Source organism: Herpailurus yagouaroundi, unplaced genomic scaffold, assembly GCF_014898765.1.
Source record: "Herpailurus yagouaroundi ecotype Mexico unplaced genomic scaffold, PumYag 196, whole genome shotgun sequence".
Taxonomy (NCBI): Eukaryota; Metazoa; Chordata; class Mammalia; order Carnivora; family Felidae; genus Herpailurus; species Herpailurus yagouaroundi.
In genome coordinates this window covers 13,556,029-13,579,220 of record NW_024412427.1, presented here as the reverse complement: position 1 = coordinate 13,579,220, position 23,192 = coordinate 13,556,029, and the positions used below count along the sequence as shown (strand labels likewise).

Sequence of the window (23,192 nt, the reverse complement as noted above, 5' to 3'; positions counted from 1 at the left end):
TTTCTTTCTTTCTTTCTTTCTTTCTTTCTTTCTTTCTTTCTTTCTTTCTTAAAATTTTGATTTGAGTATAGTTGACACACAATGCTACATGAGTTTCAGGTGTACAGCATAGTGATTCAACATCTCTGTAGGTTATGCTATGCTCACCACTGTTTGTATCTTTTATGCATCACTTCCACCAGGTACCCTTCTCTGACCCTCCTGTTCCCCTTCTCTGCACTTCCATAGTGCCTTTGGTTTTCTTCTATTATATCACGGGTCACCGTGTATCACAATTGTCTGTATTTTCCACTCAAATGTGAGTTTCTTAAGGGAAGAGATTCTATATATGCTTTTAGTCTTTGTTTTTTGGAAACAAAAATGAGCTATGGGATATGATGGTACTTAATAGGCAGTTCTAAAAGGAAGCTAAGTGGTTCATAATATGGGAGAGGCTTTTTCCTCAGTTCTGTTGTTGGATTATTGGTCTGAAAGAGCTATTCACTCAAATGGTTTCTAGTTTTGCAGGAATCTAGAGCTGTGGTAGATTCAGATAATTTTGAAATGTGAAGCTGATTCTCTTCCTTGGCAGTCTGATTTGTTTGGGAGAATGTGGTTGACGCATGTGCCTTTTTTCTTTCTTTCTTTTTTTTTTTTCTTCAGTGAGACCTGTTGACAGAAATTCAATCTTGATAAAGGGGTGCAGGAAGGCATCCAGTTCCCATCATGCCTGGGTCTCTTTCATTTAAACAGTTGGCCCAGACTCTGGCCTGTTCCATTTCCCACTAGGCCTTGTGCTTTTTAATTTTTGAAGGTTTTACATCTTAATTTTATTATTTATGGGAGAAGCAGTGTGGTAAAACCGGCATAGCCGAGTAGTTACTTTTGGTTTTGTTCATGTACTTGTGCTATCACCTTTTGTTGAAGAGAGTCAGACTTCTCAATGGATTTGTATTTTGCTTACTTTTTCCCCTTTTTGGGGGGAGTTGGGGAGGTGGGAATGGTCTCCTGAGTTGGCCATACTGGACCAAAAATAGCTTTTAAAAGAAGCCTTTTTTTTTTTTTTTTTTTTTTTTTTTTTTTTTTTTACACAGAGAGAGAGAGAGTGCACAAGCAGGGGAGGGGCAGAGAGGAAGAGAGGAAATCCCAAGCAGGCTTCACCTATTGTGGGGCTCATGCTCATGATCTGCAAGATCATGACCTGAACTGAGATCAAGAGTTGGATGCTTAACTGATTGAGCCACCCAAGCATCCCAAAAAGCTTTTTTAAAAAATGGTCATGTTAGAAAAATAATATTTCAGTTTTAAAATTTCACCTAAATAAAGATTAAGCATATTTAGGTTTGAGCCCCTTGCCTTTTGACCCCCATCAATCAAATGCACTCCTAGACCTCAGAAGACATTTCTTCTTCTGATGCTTAAATACTGTACTCATGATCTCTTTTACTCTATAATATCCACTGAGAGGTTCAGACTAACTTCTGTCTTATAAATAGCAAAAACTTTATATGCAAGAGTACAAACTAATAAAAGAGAAATTAAGAGGTGGTGATTTACTTTATGGGATGATTTAGCTCAGAGTTTTCCCGGTGTATGTATGTATTTACTTATTTATAATTTTTTTAATGTTTATTTTTGAGAGCGTGAGCAAGCACACAAGCAGGGGACGGGCAGAGAGTGAGGGAGATACAGGATCCGAAGCAGGTTCCAGGCTCTGAGCTGTCAGCCCAGAGCCCGATGCCGGCCTTGAACCCATGAACCATGAAATCATGACCTGAGCCAAAGTCGGACAATTAACCAACTGAGCCACCCAGACCCCCTATCCAGTGTATTTAGAATAGGGTTTTTAATTTAGCAGTGTTTTTTTATCAACAGCTTCTCAGGATGCTTAGTTTTGTGTAAAGCAGAGTTAATTTTTGCATTTGACTGACAGTAGGATTTGGTTATCTACCTCATCTTTGAAGGAATATTTATAGGAAACACCTGTACATTATAGCGACCTGAGATTTTGGAATCCCACAGACCTGGTCTTAAAACTTAACACTGCTACATACTAGTTGGTGATCGTGGAGTGGCTTAATTACTCTGGGCCTGTTTCCTTATTTGTAAAAAGGTGATGATGATATCTACCTTGTATATTTTTAATGCACTTTAAATGTGATGGTTTCTTAATTTTAAAAATGTATTTATTTTTCAATTTTTATTTATTTAAGTCATCTGCACACCCCCTGTAGGGCTCAAACTCACGACCCTGAGATCAAAAGTCCTGTGTTCCTCCCACTGAGCCAGCCAGGTGCCCCAAATGAGATGATTTATGTAAAGTGCCTAATAAAGTGGTTGGCCTGTAGTAAATAGTATTTGGAAGTTATTGTCTATAAATGGTTTTATCCTTTGTGCCTTGACATTTCACATTGATCTACATAAATCTCTATTTTTAAAAATAAATATGAGAGGAAATAAATAAATAAATAAATAAATAAATAAATAAATAAAAATATATACTCACACGCACACAAAGAGGCACCTGTCTGGCTCAGTCGGTAGAGCACACAACTCTTGATCTTGGGGTCATGCCCTACATTGGGCATAGAGATTACTGAAAAAAAAATTAAGTAAATAAGAGAGGTTAGTGGATAAGGACACATCCTTTAGGGCCTACTTGAATGCAGATGCTGGCTCTGCTATTTCTTAACTGTGTGATCATGAGTAAGTAGTAAAAATCTCCTTGCCTCAGTTTCCTTGTCTATAAAATGAAGACAATAATAGTACCTACTTCATAGGATTTTTGTGAGGATTTAGTGAGTTAATTAATACATGTAAAACATCGCCAGGAGTGTCTGGCATGTCATAAGTACTCAGTAATTAATAGCTATTATTTTTTTTTTTTTTATAATTTTTTTTTTAACGTTTTGTTTATTTTTGAGACAGGGAGAGACAGAGCATGAACAGGGGAGGGTCAGAGAGAGGGAGACACAGAATCTGAAACAGGCTCCAGGCTCTGCACTGTCAGCACAGAGCCCAACGCGGGGCTCGAACTCACGGACCACGAGATCATGACCTGAGCCGAAGTCGGCCGCTTAACCGACTGAGCCACCCAGGTGCCCCAATAGCTATTATTATTTTTAAGTTTATTTTGACAAAGAGAGAGAGAGAGAGAGAGAGAGAGAGAGAGCGCGCGCATGAGCAGTAGAGGGGGAGAGAAGAGAGAGACAGACAGAATCAATCTTACTTAAGTAGGCTCCATGCTCGGTCCAGGACCCAGACACAGGACTTGATCCCACAACTGTGATCATGACCTGATCTGAAATCAAGAGTCGGATAGATGCTCAACTGACTGAGTTACTCAGGTGCCCCATTAGCTATTATTTTTAACTTTTTTTTCAAGTTTGTATACTTAAAAAAAAAAATTTTTTTTTTAATGTTTATTTTTGAGAGAGAGAGAGAGACAGAGCGTGAGCGGGGAGGGGCAGAGAGAGAGGGAGACAGAATCTGAAGCAAGCTCCAGGCTCTGAGGTGTAAGCACAGTGCCACCTGATGCTGGGCTTGAACTCGTGAACCTCAAGATCATGAGTCAAAGTTGGAAGCTTAACTGACTGAGCCACCCAAGTGCCCCACAAGTTTGTGTACTTTTTATTAAGTCAATACTCAGGAGCATTTTGTTTTTATAAAGAAACATTAAAAAAAGAAATAATGTGTAACATTTGGATAAGTGAAGTTAATAGCCAATTTCAGACCCTGTAAATGGGAAACTTTATTTCCAAAAATCAATAGATTTAACAATTATTGCTGGATTGCCAAGTGCACTTAATAAAAATCCCAGAAAGTACAGTGACTTATGGACTGTAAATGCCACTTTAGGGGGAAATAAGTACTGCTTAACCAGTTCTTTAAACTGAAAAGATATTCATTTATATAATAAGATGTATTCAAAGAGTTCGTATAGTGAAAAGTCTTCCCCTGACTCAGAACTCCTAGCTTTCTTCCCAGACCCAAATACTGTTAACACTTCTGTGTCTCCTTCCACAATAATCTATGTATGTACAAAAGTATACATGAGTATATATTACCCCTTTCCTTCTTTTTAACATGAATGAGAGTATGCACTTCTACATTTTACTTTTCTCACCTAATAGCCCTTGGAGCTCATTGTGTACATATTACCACATATGCAAAGTTATCTAATATTAAATTCTCTAATATTTTATTATACGATTGTACCCTAATTTATTCAAACAGTCTTCTATTGGTGGAATTTTTGTTTTTAGTTTTTTGGCTTTTATGAACAATGCTATCGTGCACTTTCTTATACTTACGTATGCACAAGTACATATCTGTAAGATAAAGTTTTACAGTTGGCAAGACCTATCAAAAACATGCACTTGCTCTCCAAAGAGGGTAACCATGTAGCTCCATAATTTAAAAAAGAAAAAAGAATGTGATGGGTTATATTTGAATACTTTCCAGGTGGTTTTTTCAGTGGCATGCTTTGGTGGAATCATGGTTTTTAGGAAGCTAAGTGGGGTTGTTGCATATTACATTCCTGCCTCTTCCCTCCCCCAGCTTTAGTTGTCTTCATTGCATTCCTGCCTGGGAAGTGTTCCCAGTGACCTGGGTTAGGCATTAAGATCATGGGAATCCAAGATTTTCCCATGTCTTCCAGCATGTTTGTTCACAAGAACAGGAAAACTTCCTTGCAACAGGGGAATTTTAACCACTGTCAGTCACTGGGGAATCTTTCAGTGAGGGTCCTTTGAATATAGATATGGTCAAGGGGAGGAGAAGCTGTGATATCTTATAGTAGTGCATTGTATAGTACTTGAAGTGCCTTCTCATGTTTATGGGAAGTAAGTAGGCAGAAAGATACAGTGCCTCTCCTGTTGTTCTACACATGTAGTAAATGCCAGAGACAGGTCTAGAATTCTGGACTTCTTTGTTGGGATTGTTTTGGGCTATAAGTGACAGAAAATGTGACTATAATGGCTTATTCAAAAAGAGTATTGTCTGGAAGTAGATGGTTGCTGATATTTGATCAATGGTCAGTAGCTCAGCAATATCAGGGCCAGTGTTACTTTTTTGGCCATCCACTTGTATACGCGATAGCTGCTCTATCTCTAGCTATTACATTTGTCTTTAAGGCAAGAAGGGTTGAAGGGAAAGGGCAAGAACAAGGGCTGTGGCTATATCAGGAAAGTAAGTTTTCCTGTAAATCCCTCAGCAGATTCCTACTTCATTCTCATTGGCCAGAACTGTTCTGGCTACACTAAGCTTAAAAGGTGACTTTTGTTATGGTGTGCTTCCTACTATTTTGATGATGTTCAATGAAACATATTTAATCAGTTTGACTTAAGTGATATTAATTTCTAATTCTTTTTTTAAAAATTTTTTTTTTTAACGTTTATTTATTTTTGAGACAGAGAGAGACAGAGCATGAGTGGGGGAGGGTCAGAGAGAGGGAGACACAGAATCTGAAACAGGCTCCAGGCTCTGAGCTGTCAGCACAGAGCCCGACGCGGGTCTTGAACTCATGGACCACGAGATCATGACCTGAGCCGAAGTCGGCCGCTTAACCGACTGAGCCACCCAGTCGCCCCAATTTCTAATTCTCTTTATATTTAGAGTTTATAATTTAAATATTGTATACTATCTTATTTTTTGAGTGCGCCAGAACCTTAGCTCCTATCTAGATTTTAAATTCCTTTGTGTCTGAGACTAGATCTTCTACTTTTTGTGTAAGACATAGTCTCAACTTGAGTATTAATGAGAAAGGAGCTCCGATATCATTAAGCCCATATTTAAGGCCCCTAGTGAGTATATAAGAGTGGACTGCTAACAAATAACTTAGTGAGTTAAATTGATTAATGAAGGTAGACATAGAGAATGAAAACTTTAAAATGAGAATAATAAAGACTCCTCTATTCAGGGCAAAAGACTATGGAGAATGGATTTACTTGGATATGCAGTACTCTTTTCTATGCAAATAGAGGCCATAACTATGTTAATATGCCTCTTTAATTCATAGGGTGAGAGGGCAGAACAATGTGGAAAGAACATTGTGTTGATGTTTGGAGCCTCAGTTTTGGATCTAGTTCTGCCTTTACATAATTGTATGATACTGGGCACATCATTCTCTCTTCAGCTTCCTCTTCTAGAATGGGAATAATAATTGCTGCTTTACAGGATTGTTGGAGAGTATTTGAAATACTATGTATTTACTACTTCATGGCACCTGGCACGTATAAGTACTTTTGGTAACTGTTTTTACCATGATCATTAGTATTATTGTTGTGTTGATCTTGGAAGAGCCTTTTTTGCTGTAATTAATCCTTATCTATAAACTGCAAAAGTTAGTTATTAAGATTCCTTCTGATTCCAAAATAATCATGTTTCTACACTAAGTACCTCAACTGGGGCATTGTTATAAAGGTATCTGTGGAGTTCTGGCTGCATTGAGTTCATAGGAGAGACCGTGGAAAGATGAAGTTCTCTGGTGTATGGATTGATGTCACTATGTAAACCAAATAGTTATTAGAATAAATGTTTCTCAGGCACTCAAGTACCTTCTGAATTACCCCAATCCACTGAGAGAAGCTAACGAAATACTGGCCAAACCACTGAGCAATGAAGTTGGGTGTAACTACTCTTATGATTTATCTCAGAGCATGGGTATAGTTGTATACTATAAAGACAATGAGTGCTGAGGGTTATTAGTGCCCAGAATTGGTGACATTGTGGGGAACTGGCATACCTCTGGTGATATAAGTTCCTTTTTAGGAACGGTTTTACAGTTTGTATCAAGAGTCAGCAAGTCCACTTCTAAGAATTTCTCTTAAGGGTAGGGGCTCCTGGGTGGCTCAGTTGGTTGAGCGTCCGATACTTCAGCTCAGGTCACGATCTCATGGGTCATGGGCTCGAGCTCCGCATTGGGCTCTGTGCTGACAGCTTGAAGCCTGGAGCCTGCTTGGGATTCTGTGTCTCCCTCTCCCTCTGCCCCTCCCCCAGTCATGTTCTGTCTCTCTCAAAAATGAATAAACATTAAAAAAAAAAGGAATTTATCTTAAGGGCATACTTAAGGATGTGTACAGAAATTGAACTACAAGGATATTCTTCTAGTAGTATCTTTAAAGTGAGGGGCGCCTGGGTGGCGCAGTCGGTTAAGCGTCCGACTTCAGCCAGGTCACGATCTCGCGGTCCGGGAGTTCGAGCCCCGCGTCAGGCTCTGGGCTGATGGCTCAGAGCCTGGAGCCTGTTTCCAATTCTGTGTCTCCCTCTCTCTCTGCCCCTCCCCCGTTCATGCTCTGTTCTCTCTGTCCCAAAAATAAATAAACGTTGAAAAAAAAAAATTATAAAGTGAAAATATTGGAAAATGCCTAAAAATAGGGGATACGTAAATTATAGTATAGCTGTCAGTTGATGAAATATCTATATATATATTGACATGGAAAATGCTCACAATATGTGAAGCAGATTTCAAATATATGTGTGTATATAGAGAAAAAATGAGAGAGAGAGAGAGAGGGAGACAGACTGGAATAGTGTGGTATTGTAGATTATTATTTTTTATAGGAGCTTTTTTTATGATTTCTTTAATGAGCATGAATTTTTATAATAAAATAAAGGCTTAAAGGTACTTAATTTAATAAATGTGTATGCAAGTAATTAGTGGTATCTACTTCTCTTCCAAGATACAGAATACTTTAAAGTACATGTTGTTCCCTGGATGAAGACAAATGGCTCATTGGATTTCATAGGGAAATTATTTGCCAGTGAGTGTGTCCTTCAGACTGTTTTTGAAACTACTTCCAGATATTTTCTTAACCGTAAATGGCTAGAGTGGGGGCTGACTTTAAACCTACACAGGTTTCTACGGGAGAATGTAAAACTTTGTACACCGGAGCAGGGATGGGCCCATACCTTTGACTTGTTTCTTTGACCTAATTTACATGTCGTGCCTTTTATGTGTGTTGTTGTTTTTTTTAAGATTTTATTTTTAGCAATCTCTCTACCCAGCGTAGGGCTCAAACCTACAATCCCGAGGTCAAGAGTGGCATGCTCTACTGACTGAGCCAGCTAGGTGCCTCCTTTTATGTATTTCTTTATTTATTTTTTTCAATTTTTTTAATGTTTGTTTATTTTTGAGACAGAGACAGAGTGTGAGCAGGGGAGGGGCAGAGAGAGAGGGAGACACGATCTGAAGCGGGCTCCAGGCTCTGAGCTCTCAGCACAGAGCCCGACGTGGGGTTTGAACTCACAAACCGAGGGACCGTGACCTGAGCCGAAGTCAGACACTTAACGGACTGAGCCACCCAGGTGCCTATGAAAATATTTCCAAGGAAAGAAAACCTGTATTTGGCAAAACGTACTAAGTTTTTACTAGGTATAAGATACCATTCTGAGAACCTTGATGGTTGAGGTATACACAAGTGAATAAAATCCGTCCTTGTCTTCAGGAATTTACGATCTACTAGGAGAGGCATTTTCATAGTCAACTAATATAAAATTGAATGGTAAACAGCATTATGGCCTTGGAGAGGTAGCAATTAGTATGATAGGTAGAAATTGGGAAAGTTTGTAGAGAATTGAATTGGACTTTGAATAATGAGTAAGATTTTAGTTAATAGGTGTAAAATTTAATGGTGTGTTTCAGAAATTGGGTTATTCAGGGCAGAGAAAGAGTAGTGGGATGTGGGAGAGGCTAGAAGTGAAAAAATGGTAGGTTGAGGGAAAATAAAATAATGAATGTCAAACACCTAGTATGGTACTTTGCCTGGCATGTTGTAGGCACTCATCAAACTTTGCCTCCTAATTCCAACACATTTATCTTCAGGAATATCTTCAAGTTACCAAAAAAGAAAAGTTAACTTTGGGGCACCTGGCTGGCTTAGCCAGTAGAGCATGAAACTCTTGATCTTGGGGTTGTGAGTTTGAGCCTCATGTTGGGTGTAGAGATTGCTTAAAAAAAAAAAAAAAAAAAAATCTTTGAAAAAGAAAAGTTAACTTTTAGTTTGGTTTGAAAAATAAGGTGTCTTGTCCAGGTTGTTTTCAGAATTGCAAATGTGGTAGTAAAATCAAAGTAATTGCTGAGGAATCAGTACCTTAGATTAATGCACAACCAAGTTTCTGAACCATTTCTTTTCATTAGAAGGTGATCTGTTGAGAAGAGTGAGTACTGGGAAAAACCTGCTCTTCTGTGCCAAGGCAGGGGACAATGTCACAAGTTAAAACTTCTTATTCCTATGATGCTCCCACGGACTTCATCAATTTTACCTCTTTGGATGATGAGGAAGATACCCAAAACATAGATTCTTGGTTTGGTAAGTGTCTGCTTTTTCAGGCCATTTTAGGGGTTAGTAGCTCTCTTTGTTCTGAGTACCTTTCAAAAAAATAGTAGGAATTTCAAGAAAATAACTAAAATATAAATTATTTTCTACACCAGGATATTTTATCATTTATGATATGATAGAAATAATTGAAATGCCCAGTGTCTTAGGAGTGGGCTATCAGTGTTATTTTGCAGTTAGGAATAGTAAATATTTAAGCATTAGGGATATATGGAAAAATCCAGATGAAACAAAGTTGAGTGAAACTCAAAGATTCAAAACATGTCTGTAGTGATAGCAGCCACATAAAAACTTGCTCTACTGCCATTGGGCATAGAATCTAGTATTACAGTTAGGATACTGACATTGATACAGTCTACCCATCTTACTCAGATTTCCCCAGTTTCACTTGTACTCATACTCATTTCTGTAGTAAGCTCTATGCAATTTTATCACTTGTGTAGGTTTGTGTATCTACTCCCACTGTCAAGATACTGAACAGTTCTAACATCACAGGCATTCTTGTGTTGCTTTTTTATAACTACAGTTACTGCCCTATTACTTCCCCTCACTGATTCATTTTTAGCTGGAGGGATTATGCTACTCAGAACCCAATCCCCAAACAGAAATGGGATTGCCTGGTGTTGAGTCATATGATTTGATGCAAACCCTGACACCAGGCCAATAATAAATAAGGATGTGGTTATGTTTTTATAGTATTTTGGAATAATATGGTGAGACCAGTGATATGTCAGGCTAGTAGTTGCTAGGGTCCCTTCATTTTATTCTTTCTCATATACTTATCTTCTGTATTTAAAAAAAAAAAAAAATGTGATGGGAGAAAAAAAATGAGTCCATTACAGCTGCACTTATCACTTACAATGCAGTGTCCACGTGTGGTGGCACATGCCCTTCTCTTGCAAAAGGCCTTTAATGGTATCCGTTGGAGAAGGGGTCTGTTGGAAGTGGTGTGGAGGAAAGGTGAAGAGGACCAGCTGCCCTACAAGGATCTTCCCACGTCCTTGCATTACTGAAACCTTGAGGAAGACAACCCTGGGTTGTCTATCTTTTTTCTGAGTTTCTTTAAAAACAAGATAGAAAATATTTATACAGCGAAACTGGTAAATACAATGTCGAAGAAAAAAATTAATCCTACCATTCTTTCAAAACCACCTTAGTTCTAATACATTATTTTCTAATTCTCTTCCAAATGATCATATCTTTTTATACAGTTGCACTCTGATTGTACATGCACAGTGTTATTGCTGGAGCTCACCACATTCCTGAAGCTTCTGTTTGTTGGTAGGCAGTTGGTAGAACAGATGTTTCACTGCTTTGCCCTCACTTTTGGGCACAGGAGAACCTAAGGTAAAATCCCTTGGGAGAGCCTAGCTCTGTTCCATCCTCACACACCCACTTCTTACCAACCAGTTGAAAGAGAACCTCAACTCAAACAGACCATAAGATGTCTCTTGTAAGCCCTGCAGATCTTAATAGCTACAGTTTTCTTTAAGAGGAACATGATGTATTTAGGCGGTAGATTAGGCCAGTTCATGCTTATATGGTCCTAAGTGTGTATCAAACAAAGATAAGTAGCTATTCACAATGCAGAGTCTGCACTTCTCCTTTTCTGTAATACATTGTTCAGTGTTGCCAGTGTTACAGTGATAGTTTTTATAGTCTCTATCTCTGACGTATAATGTGTACTCATTTCATTTTGATCACAAGAACTTTGTGCTTGCCAAATGTGCTGGAAACGTACTAGTAGGGGCTTTAGGCCCCATTTACAAGTGCATAGGACTGATTTATTTTGCTTCCTTGCTGGTTGTTTAAATGATGCTCTTTTTTTTTTCACAGAAGAGAAAGCCAATTTGGAGAACAAGTTTCCTGGGAAGAATGGCATAGGAGGGCTTTTTCAGGGCAAAACCCCTCTGAGAAAGCCTAATCCTCAGCAAGCTATTGTCACACCTTTAAGACCAGGTAAGAAAGAACATCTTAGGAAAAAGCTCTTTGGTAGAATGGTGGAACAGTGTGTTATGGGCCTGAGGGATCTGGGGGAATTACGTAAATGTTGTATCCTTTGGTTTATTATTGGTGAAATGGGCCAGTTTCACTTTATGGTGAATGTGACACTAATGATGTACTACACTTTTTTTTTTTTTTTTTTTTTAATTTCTTGGAACTGAAGCTAACATAGACTTTCACTGCCAGATACAAAACTCTTTTCTTTTTATGACAAGGTTTAATATAACATAACCTGACTCTGGCTGGGAAACAAAGCAGTAGGAGAGAAGAATGTACTGCTTGTCATTGCACAAGAATTCTTTGAGTCATGTATCTGATTCTAAAAGATAATTGGCATTTAAACTGGTGGTTACTAAGTCTGCAGAATATTTTCTATTTGATCAGAACAAAAGAAGCATTTTTAAGAGATCATAAATCCTTAAAAGTTACTTTTTTGAAGTAACAGCCATATTTAGATATGATTCACATGAACAAATCACCCAAAGTGTACATTTCAGTCTTAAAAAAAAAATTTTTTTTAATGTTTTATTTTTTGAGAGACAGAGAGAGACAGAGTGCAAGCAGGGGAGGAGCAGAGAGAGAGGGAGACACAGAATCCAAAGCGGGCTCCGGGCTCTGAGCACAGAGCCCGATGCAGGGCTCAAACCCACGAAGGAGAGATCATGACCTGAGCCAAAGTCAGACACCTAACCAACTGAGCCACTCAAGCTCTCCATCAGTGTTTTTCACAGTACAGTCATAGAGTAGTTGTACAACCAATACCACAATCAATTTAGAACATTTGAAAATTACTCTTAATGGATGAATCTGAAACTGGCTCCAATTAGACCGTTAAGTAGAGGAGTCATACCAGGAAATAGCTGTATTTCTAGCAAACTTTTGTAGTTTACAAAGTCTAAGCTGCTAGGATGACTTTCAAATAATTAACTCATGAGTACAGATGATATCTATTGAATTTGGGATTAGGGCAGGGACCCTGAACTTTTGCATCCATCGTCTTAATTGCAGAAGGGGTTAGAACTGTATGGCATGTTTCACTTGTCATGCTTGGAATGCCTGTGGCCTCAGTGCTGCATCCTCAGGTAAATTACATTAGTTCGTTAGGCATGGCAGATTTTCTGTTGCCTTGGTGGTCTTTGTGCTCTTCTTGAATTGAAAGAGTATGTACTGTTACCTAATTTGTCTGGACCACTTTCAGTTGAAGACTGTTTTGTCAACAGTGCCCCAAAGCAAGAAACTTCTGTTGGGTCTGTCATGTGGCAAAAACCATGCACATTGCTTACGTGCATGCCCCTTAGGCCCCTCAGAGTCTGTGTTCTTTCATATTACATATTTTCACCTGTCTTACGAGTGTTGTTCCCTCTGCATTCAATTCCTAATGTAATTGAAAAGTTCCTATTCATCATTCAAGGTCCAGCTCAAATACCCTTTTTTCTCTGATTCCTCTTATTGTGTTCTCAAAGCACTTTTCATACCTCTATTTTAATTTCAATTTTCTTTTGTGTTGCTAATACAAAAAAAATAATTGATTTTTACATATTAATCTTTTATCCTGCGACCTTCTAAACTCACTAGTTTTAGTAGTTTTTTTTTAATAGATTCCATCAGATTTTTACATAGGTGATCATATCATCTGCAAATATGCCTTTTATTTCTTTTTCTTGCATACTGTACTGGCTAGAACCTTTAGTAGGATGTTGGATAGGAGTGGAAAAGGTAGACATGCTTGTCTTATTCCTGTGCGTTCAGGCTTTTACCATTAAATATGATGTTAACTGTAGTTTTTTCGTAAATATCCTTGATCAGGCTGAGGAAATTCCCATCTATTCCTATTTGCTGATAATTTTTTATTTGGAATGGATGTGAGATTTTGTCAAATGCCTTTTCTGCTTATATTGAGATGATTATATGATCATTTTTCTTTTTTTGGTCTGTTACTGTGTTGAATTACACTGATTTTCCAACGTTAAGCCAACCTTGCATTTCTGGGATGAACCCCAATTGGTCATGATGGTATTTTTTCTTTGTATGCATTTTTAGGTTGTTTGCTACATTTTTGTTGAGAATTTCTATATATATTTTTCATGAGGTATATTGGTCTGTAGTTTTCTTTGTGATACCTTTGCTTGTTTTGATAAATACCTTACTCTATATATTCCCTTCTCTTCTTTTTTTTTTTTTTTTTTTTTTTTTGGAGGAATTTGTGTAGAATTAATATTAGGTCTTACTTAAATGTTTGGTAGAAGTCACCATTAAAACCATCTGGGTCTGGACTTTTCTTTGTACAAAGGTTTTTTTTGTGTTTTTTTTTAATTTTTTTTTTTTTTTCTTTTCAACGTTTATTTATTTTGGGGACAGAGAGAGACAGAGCATGAACGGGGGGAGGGGCAGAGAGAGAGGGAGACACAGAATCGGAAACAGGCTCCAGGCTCTGAGCCATCAGCCAAGAGCCTGACGCGGGGCTCGAACTGACGGACCGTGAGATCGTGACCTGGCTGAAGTTGGACGCTTTAACCGACTGCGCCACCCAGGCGCCCCTTTTAATTTTTTTTTTTAACATTTATTTATTTATTTTATTTATTTTTTATTTTTATATATTTTTTAACGTTTATTTATTTTTGAGACAGCGAGACACAGAGCATGAACAGGGGAGGGGCAGAGAGAGAGGGAGACACAGAATCTGAAACAGGCTCCAGGCTCCGAGCTGTCAGCCCAGAGCCCGACGCAGGGCTCGAACTCACAGACCGTGAGATCATGACCTGAGCCGAAGTCGGATGCTTAACCGACCAAGCCACCCAGGCGCCCCAACATTTATTTATTTTTGAGACAGACAGAGAGAGAGAGAGAGAGAGAGCATGAACAGGGGAGGGTCAGAGAAAGAGGGAGACACAGAATCTGAATGAAACAAGCTCCAGGCTCTGAGCTGTCAGCACAGAGCCCGACGCGGGGCTCGAACCCACAGACCACAAGATCATGACCTGAGCCAAAGTCGGACGCTTAACTGACTGAGCCACCCAGGCGCCCCTGTAGAAAGGTTTTTAACTACAAATTCAAATTTTTAACACTCTCATCTTGAGTGAGTGTTGGTAGTTTGTATTTAAAATAATTTGTCCATTTCATCTAAGTTGTTGAATGTTCATAATGTTCCCTTATTATCCTTTTAATATTTACAGATTCTGTGTGGTATCACCTCTTTCATTCCTGATCTTGGTAATTTGTCTGTTTCCTAATCAGCCTGGCTAGAGATTTATTAGTGTTACTGATTTTCCAAAAGAACCAACTTTTGGTTTCGTTGTTGTTGTTGTTTTTCTATTGCTTTTTCTATTTCATTGATTTTCATTCTGATCTATTAGTTCCCTTCTTCTACTTACTTTGAGTTCAATATGCTCTTTTTTTTTTTTTTTTTTTTTTTTTTTTTTTTTTTAAAATTATGTTATTTTTTTTTTTTTTTTTTTTTTTAGTTTCTTAGATGGCAGCTGAAGTCATTGATTGGAAATCTTTCTTCTATAAATTTCCCCCTAAGTACTGCTTTAGTGGCATCCCACAATTTTGGTGTGCTCTGTATTCCTTTTCATTCCATTCAAAATACTTTTAATTTCTTTATATTGCTATCTTCTTGATCCATGTGTTTTTTTTTAATTGAGATATAATTGACATACAACATTGTATAAGTTTAAGGTGTTGATTTGATTTGTTTATATATTGCAACGTGACTGACACCTCTATCATATCACATAATTATTTCTTTTCTCTCATTGTGAGAACAATGAGAATCTTGTCTCTTAGCAACTTTGAAGTTTATAATACAGTATTGACTATAATCTCTATGACTATTATTGTTGACTGTAATCTCCAGGATTTATCTACTAGTTCCAAGTTACCTAAGTGTTATTTAGAAGTGTGTATTTAATTTCCAAATACATGTGGCAGGGGGTGGCAGTTCCAGAAATCTGTTATTGATTTCTCAAGGTATTTAATTCCATTTGGTTAAAAAATATATTTGTGTGACTTGATCTTTTTGTATTGAGACTTGTTTCATGGCCCAGAATATGGTGTATCTTGGTAAATGTTCTGTGTGCACTTCAAAATAATGTATATTCTGCTGTCATTGGGTGGAGAGTTACATAAATGTCAATTGGGTCAAGCTGGTTGATGTTGCTCAAGTCTTCTATTTCCTATTGATCTTCTAAGTGTACTATCCATTATTGAAAATGGATATTGAAATCTTCAACTATTATTGTTGAACTGTTTTTCCCTTTAATTTTGTCAGTTTTTCCTTCATGTATTTGGGGCTTTGTCATCATGTATGTATGTGTGTGTGTATATCTATATATACGCATACCACATATGTATTTATGTTTGTAACTTAAATTTTCTTGATGAGTGGACTGCAACATATTTTTGTTAATGAAGTTTTATTGGAATACAGCCATGCACATTTGCTCATATATTAAGACTACTGTATTACTGATTTTTCTGTCAACTTGTTCCATAAATTAGAAGAGAGAGATTGAAATTTCAGACTATATTTATGGATTTGCCTAATTTTCCTTGTACTTTTTGCTTTTTGTATTTTAAAACTCTGTTATTCGGTACGTAAATATTTCAGTTGTTACCGCATCTTGAAGAATTGACCATTTTATCATTTTGAAATGATTGTCTTTATCTCTGGTATTCTTTGCTCTGAAATCTGCTTTGTCTGATACTAATATAGCCATCCCAGCTTTCTTTTGATTAGTGTTAGCATGGTGTGTTGATATTTTAAGAACATTGTTTGTAGGGAGAATATAAATTTTTTTATTCTATTTTAAGATTTTATTTTTAAGTAATGTCTACACTCAACATGGGACTCAAACCTACAACTTTGAGATGAAGAATCACATGCTGTACCTACTGAACCAGCCAGGCACCCCTATAAAATTTTTTATGTTAAATTTTTTATATTAAATTTTTAAAATTTAATCCTCTCTGATTTTAAATGGGGTAAGTGCCTCTGTTATAGCCTTGACACAATATATTATCATTTTTTTGTTTCTTTTTCTCCCCTCTAGGACAAAATTTCTTTTTTTTTTTGTTTTGTTTTGTTTTTAAATTTTTTTTTTAACGTTTTTATTTATTTTTGAGACAGGGAGAGACAGAGCATGAACAGGGGAGGGTCAGAGAGAGGGAGACACAGAATCTGAAACAGGCTCCAGGCTCTGAGCTGTCAGCACAGAGCCCGACGCGGGGCTCGAACTCACGGACCGCGAGATCGTGACCTGAGCCGAAGTTGGCCGCTTAACCGACTGAGCCACCCAGGCGCCCCAGGAAAAAATTTCTTTAGGCGATGAGCCAAATGATTGTTCTCTGGAATAAATAATGCATGAAATGTGTTTTCATAGCCTGACTTTTCTTCCCTGTTATCTGGTTGGATTTTTTGTCTTTTGTCAAGGCTCTCAGTTCATAAGTTCATAAGCTATACCAGAAAATGCTATTTCTTCCATGAAGACTTTTTTTGATTATTCTTGTCTCCTTATTCTTATAGTACTTTTTTGTTTCTGTTTCATGATGGCCATGGTAACATCAGAATACGTTATGATAAAATATCTCCTTGCCCTTTCCACCCTTAGATTCCCTTTTCCCAAATGCTGTATTTTTAAACTCTTAACTGTTTTTAATTTGTGGAGGAGAGAAAAACCAATGGTTATACCCATAATGCCTAATAATATGATTATATCAGCATTAAAAGGCAGAGATACTTTTTTCTGAGGTGATGACTTAGGCTGGCAGATAGGCCCTGGATACTTTGTTTCTGCTTCAAGCAAAGTAGATTTTATAAATTTATCTTCTGTATAAGATTTCACTGGAACTAAAGGTTCCACTGCTTAGAGGAGCTTTATACACACACACACACACACACACACACACACACACACACATAATTTTAAGTCTAGAATTCTATGTTGTCATACACACACACACACACGCACACAACACACACACACATGCACATACATATAGATGTGTCTCTCATATCTAGCTTACTTCCTTGGAATTTGAGTGCTGACTGGTTTTTGCTTTTCCACAGTTGACAACACTTACTACAAAGAGGCAGAAAAAGAAAATTTGGTGGAACAGTCCATTCCATCAAATGTTGCTTCTTCCCTGGAAGTCAAGGGAAACACCTCAAGAAATACTCCAGCACAGCCACAGAGGTAAGACTGTTTTAGGGCTCCAAAGTGGTTTTTATGTTAGTAATGTTCACAGAATAGTTACTGTCAGGGTACCTACTATGTGTCTCATACTATATTAGGCTCTTTATTTTACCTCATTTAATCTTCATAACATTTATGAATTGTAGGTAATATGCTTAACTTATTGATAAGGACTTAGAGGTACTAAGTTGCTTAAAGTTTACTGGTTCCAGAACCCTTGCTATTTGCACTATCAATATGGATTGCACTTTATTTGTGTGGATATGTGACAGACTTTTTTTTTTCCTATTTATATAAGTAAACTTCATAAGGGCAAGCATTATGTATCCTTACTGTGCCTAACAGTGTCTGGCAGGAGCAGAAACTGAATATTTAAATGCTTGATGAATGAATAGATGGGTGGGTTAAGCTGCAATCTTGGCACTGGTGAACTTAAAATAGTTAATGTCTTTGAATGTTGTATTTGCGTCAGTATCTTTTTTTTTGATAACAAAAATACCATGTTTGGGAGCTGTCAGTATTAGTTGCCTTCAGATGGCACTAATCAGAAGAATATTCAGGTTAGGTTTTTTTTGTTTTAAACTTTCAACATCTAATAATTACCATCCACTCATAAAGTTTAAATTGTAAGACTGTTTATTGCTTTATACTTTGATGTTACCTAGAATATCCTCAAGGAAGAGGGATGACAGATAATATTATTTTATATTCAGAAGTGATAAAACTACCATTTACAAAACCTCATGCTGGTATAAAGATATTACCTTTTGAGATTGGTATCATATAAGCTTATCCTAAACTTTTTTGGTAAAGAAGCCCATTTTAATAAAAAGAATTCTATGAAATTTCAGTGAGCTAGGCATATATCACAAGAGTCTTAAGAGATTGCTACTGGTTGATTCTATGCTTTCTGTTCCATGTTTAGATTGTAAATTGAGGCCTACAGATTCCTATAGATTGCTTCAGAATCCCGGAAACTGTTAGTGTCTTCACTTCTCTCTTCTGTATATGTGTATGATTGCTAAAATTGTCTTTCATCCTGATTGAATGCTGAATGCCTTTTGGAAATGACGGTGTGAGAGGAAGCCAACTACTATTAGAGACCTGAATGGTTTTTTGTTTTATTTTTAAGGCAGGTACTTCTACCACTCAAAACTTCAGTTTACTGAGAATAATCATATCCTCCAGGCTCCTTGTAAGAAAGGGCCAAATAAGATGGCATGTGACAGTACTTTGTAAATGATATTGCATTATGAAAATGCATAGTAAGTAAAACATTAGTGCCATTAATCTCAGATCTCAGATTTATCTGAGTCCAGAGTTACCTAATTGAGAAAGGAATGGCAGATGGAATAGGAAGGTGTAGATAGTCATACAAATTCCGGGGCGCCTGGGTGGCGCAGTCGGTTGGGCGTCCGACTTCAGCTCAGGTCACGATCTTGCGATCTCGCGGTCCGCGGGTTCGCGCCTCGCGTCGGGCTCTGGGCTGATGGCTCAGAGCCTGGAGCCTGCTTCCGATTCTGTGTCTCCTTCTCTCTCTGCCCCTCCCCCCTTCATGCTCTGTCTCTCTGTGTCTCAAAAATAGATAAACGTTAAAAAAAAAAAAAAAAAGTCGGGGCGCCTGGGTGGCGCAGTCGGATAAGCGTCCGACTTCAGCCAGGTCACGATCTCGCGGTCTGTGAGTTCGAGCCCCGCGTCAGGCTCTGGGCTGATGGCTCGGAGCCTGGAGCCTGTTTCCGATTCTGTGTCTCCCTCTCTCTCTGCCCCTCCCCCGTTCATGCTCTGTCTCTCTCTGTCCCCAAAAAAATAAATAAACGTTGAAAAAAAAAAATTAAAAAAAAAAAAAAAAGTCATACAAATTCCATTTTATTTTATTTTCACATGGTCTCAATGGATAGGCTAAAACATGTCCAAAACTTCTTTGACACAGAATAGTTAAGAGTCAATAAGGCCTTAGTGTGTAATAATAATTTTTCCATGGAGGTGTTGCTTTACCATAAATACATGTTTTAATTTTTGGCATCTCATCCCTTAGTCATTTCTCCCTAAAGACACCCAGCAATTCTTCTCTTGACTTCATAACATCATTGCTGACTTTAAATAATGTCCAAAATGGTCGTGTGTTCATGTGTTTTGCCTTCTTCCTTTCTAATTTGTATGATTCCCAGTCCCGTTTTTAAAAATTAACTAGTTTTGGGGTGCCTGGGTGGCTCAGTCTGTTGAACTTCTGACTTCAGCTCAGGTCATGATCTCACAGTTAATGAGTTTGAGCCCCGTGTCAGGCTGTGTGCTGACAGCTCAGAGCCTGGAGCCTGTTTCGAATTCTGTGTCTCCCTCTCTCACTGTCCCTCCCCCACTTGTGCTCTCTCTCTCTCTCTCAAATAGATAAACATTAAAAAAAAATTTTTTTTTAATATTTATTTATTTTTGAGACAGGGAGACAGCATGAACGGGGGAGGGTCAGAGAGAGAGGGAGACACAGAATCCGAAGCAGGCTCCAGGCTCTGAGCTGTCAGCACAGAGCCCGACACGAGGCTCAAACTCACAGACTGCGAGATCATGACCTGAGCCGAAGTCGGATGCTTAACCGACTGAGCCACCCAGGCGCCCCTAAAAAAATTTTTTTTTTTTATTTTTTTTTTCAACGTTTATTTTTGGGACAGAGAGAGACAGAGCATGAATGGGGGAGGGGTAGAGAGAGAGAGGGAGACACAGAATCGGAAACAGGCTCCAGGCCCTGAGCCATCAGCCCAGAGCCCAACACGGGGCTCGAACTCCCGGACCGCGAGATCGTGACCTGGCTGAAGTCGGACGCTTAACCGACTGCGCCACTCAGGCGCCCCTAAAAATTTTTTTAAAAAAGGTAAAAGTTAACTAACTTTACTGGGTAATAATTTGCATATAGTAAAATGTACAGATCTTGGCCGTACGATCTGATTAGTTTTGATAAATACATACTACCATGCAGCCATAACACCACAATCAACATATATAGTACATTTTCATCACCTCAAAAGTTCTCTCATCTTAACCCTTTATAGTTAATTCTTACTGCTTTTTCTACCTTCTCACTCTCTCACCTCCTACCCAGAGGCAAAACTGTTCTAATTCCTGTCACTGTAGATTAATTTTTTCCGTTCTAGATGTTTTTATAAATGAAATTTATGGTACTCTTTTATATCTGACTTCTTTTCACTTAGCGTGTGCTTTTGAGATTCATCCATGTCCTTTCATGTTAGTAGTTTGTTCCTTTTTTTTTTTTTTTTTTTTTTAATTTTTAAATTTACTTTTGAGAGAGACAGACAGTGAGCGGGGGAAGGGCAGAGAGAAAGGGAGACACAGAACCTGAAGCAGGTTCCAGGCTCCGAGCTGTTAGCACAGAGCCTGATGTGTGGCTCGAATCCATGAAGCGTGAGATCATGACCTGAGCCGAAGTCAGATGCTTAACTGACTGAGCCACCCAGGCACCCCAGTAATTTGTTCCTTCTTATTGCTGATAGTAAGTTCTGTTGAATGGATATGCCACAATTTATTTATCCATCTACCAGATGATGGGCATTTGGGTTGTTTCCATTTGGGGGCTATATAGAGCTGCTCTGAGTAGTTTTGAGGACATAAGTTTCTCTTGAGTAAATACTTAGGACTGCAACAGCTGGGTCATAGTGTTAAATGTATGTTTATAAGAAACGCCAGAAAGTTTTCCAAAGTGACTGTACCATTTACATTCCCACTGGCAGTATATGAGAGTTTCAGCTGCTCCGTATCCTAGCCAACATTTGGTATTGTCCGTCTTTTTAATGATATTTCATTGGTTTTAATTTGCATTTTTCTGATGACTAATAACGTTGATCCATATTTTCATGTGATTATTGGCCATTCATGTATTTGCATACATAGCTGGCCGCTTTTTTAGTCTTGTTCCCTGTGGTCTCCCCCAGACCTGTGAAAGTTAGAAGTCAGCCAAGACTTTGAGTAGAGTTTAAGTGTTCATCCTCAGGTTTAAGTGTTCATCCTCTCTGTGGTTCTCTTGTTTCTGAGGTTTTGTCTCTAAATTGCTGCCAGCTCCAATGTTTGTCTATTGACACCTCAAGCAAGTAAGATGTTAGTTTTGTGCCATCTTACTATATGCACAGTGGGGGTTACATTTATAAAAAAAAAAAAGCAGCAAACTCACCAGTCTTACGTGGTGTGGTTTTATTTTTTAAGGATGGACACCTCACCAGTTTCTGCTTGCCTTTTTGCTGGGCTCCATGGGTGTCCTCTAAACATACATGGTTTAGCAGTCAGGCAGGAATTTGTGCAGAGGTTTTGCTCAGATTTTGAGTGACATTTTTTCTGTGGCTCTTTCACTTTCGGGATTTTCTTCTAAATTTCTAGGTGTTATACTGGCCTTGAATTTTTATCTTCTATTATCTCTAGCCAGTGAGACTGGAATTTTCTGCTGTTAGAGCTGCTACATTTGGGGAGTACCTCAGGCAAAAAAGCTACCAACTCATAATTTTTACCCTTTGCAGTTGTTTTTCATGGATAAATGTGCCTCTGTTTTCTGCCTGCTTTTGGTCACTTTCCAGTGCCTTCAAATGGTTGTATTATTGTATCTTGTCTGCATTTTGTAATATGCACTCTTCATTACTCATTCAGTACATTCATTTCTTCATTCCTTAATTCAGTAAATTTGCTCTTCATTACTCCATGTAATTTTTTTATGAGTACTTTCTTTTAGAGATTAATATGAAATATTTGTAGATGAAAGGTAGACAGTTAGGATTCGTTTCGAAATCCAATAGGATGGATGGAAGGAAAATTGATTGGGATTGGCTGTGAGTTGATAATTTCTGAAACTGAATGATGAGTACTCACTAGTCCATTTTATTCTCACTTTTAGTTTTTTAGTATTTAGAGAGAGAGAGAGAAAGACAGCACATGTGCATGGGAGAGAGGCAGAGAAAGAGGGAGAGAGAGGATCCCAAGCAGGCTCCACACTTTCAGTGCACATCCCGACATGGGGCTCAATCCCACAAACTGTGAGATCATGACCTGAGCTTGAAATCAGGAGTTGGACATTTAACCAACTAAGCCACCCAGGCACCCCTCTCCTTATTTTATTTTTTATTTTTATTTTTTTTAATATTTTTTTTCAACGTTTATTTATTTTTGGGACAGAGAGAGACAGAGCATGAACGGGGGAGGGGCAGAGAGAGAGGGAGACACAGAATCAGAAGCAGGCTCCAGGCTCCGAGCCATCAGCCCAGAGCCCGACGCGGACCGCGAGATCGTGACCTGGCTGAAGTCGGACGCTTAACTGACTGCGCCACCCAGGCGCCCCCCCCTCCTTATTTTAAAAATATGCTTGAAATTCTCTGTAATAAAGACTTAAAAATTGGTACTCTGTGCAGTAGCATGAAAGCCTGAAAATGTAATAAGTCTTTACAGTGTTTAGGACTTTTATAAAAAAAAGTATTGAGAGAAATTAAACAAGATCTAAATAAATTGTAGGACATACCATATTTATGGATTGGGGGATCAGTATTAAAAAGATATTAGTTCTCCCTAACTGATCTATAGATTCAATGTAATATTCATTAAAATCCTAGTGGTTTTCACTGTGGACATTGATAAACTGATGCTAAAATTTATTCAGAAATGCAAAGGTCTGAGAATAGCCAGATACTTTCAA

General features: G+C 38.1%; 1 protein-coding gene across 8 annotated transcripts in view; it reads left to right on the top strand.

The window, feature by feature from the left end:
* Positions 1-23,192, top strand: part of TPX2 (TPX2 microtubule nucleation factor) — a 66,066-nt gene that overhangs the window by 6,102 nt on the left and 36,772 nt on the right. For 6 of the 8 annotated variants that reach the window (XM_040447392.1, XM_040447396.1, XM_040447388.1 and 3 more), the window contains 3 exons: positions 9,119-9,290; positions 11,154-11,276; positions 17,389-17,515. In XM_040447392.1, the coding sequence (XP_040303326.1) occupies positions 9,185-9,290; positions 11,154-11,276; positions 17,389-17,515 (356 nt within the window). In that variant the 5' untranslated portion in view covers positions 9,119-9,184. Of the gene's footprint in view, positions 1-7,726; positions 7,743-9,118; positions 9,291-11,153; positions 11,277-17,388; positions 17,516-23,192 lie in introns of those variants that run through there. The other 2 variants (XM_040447395.1, XM_040447391.1) reach the window with 2 other exon arrangements.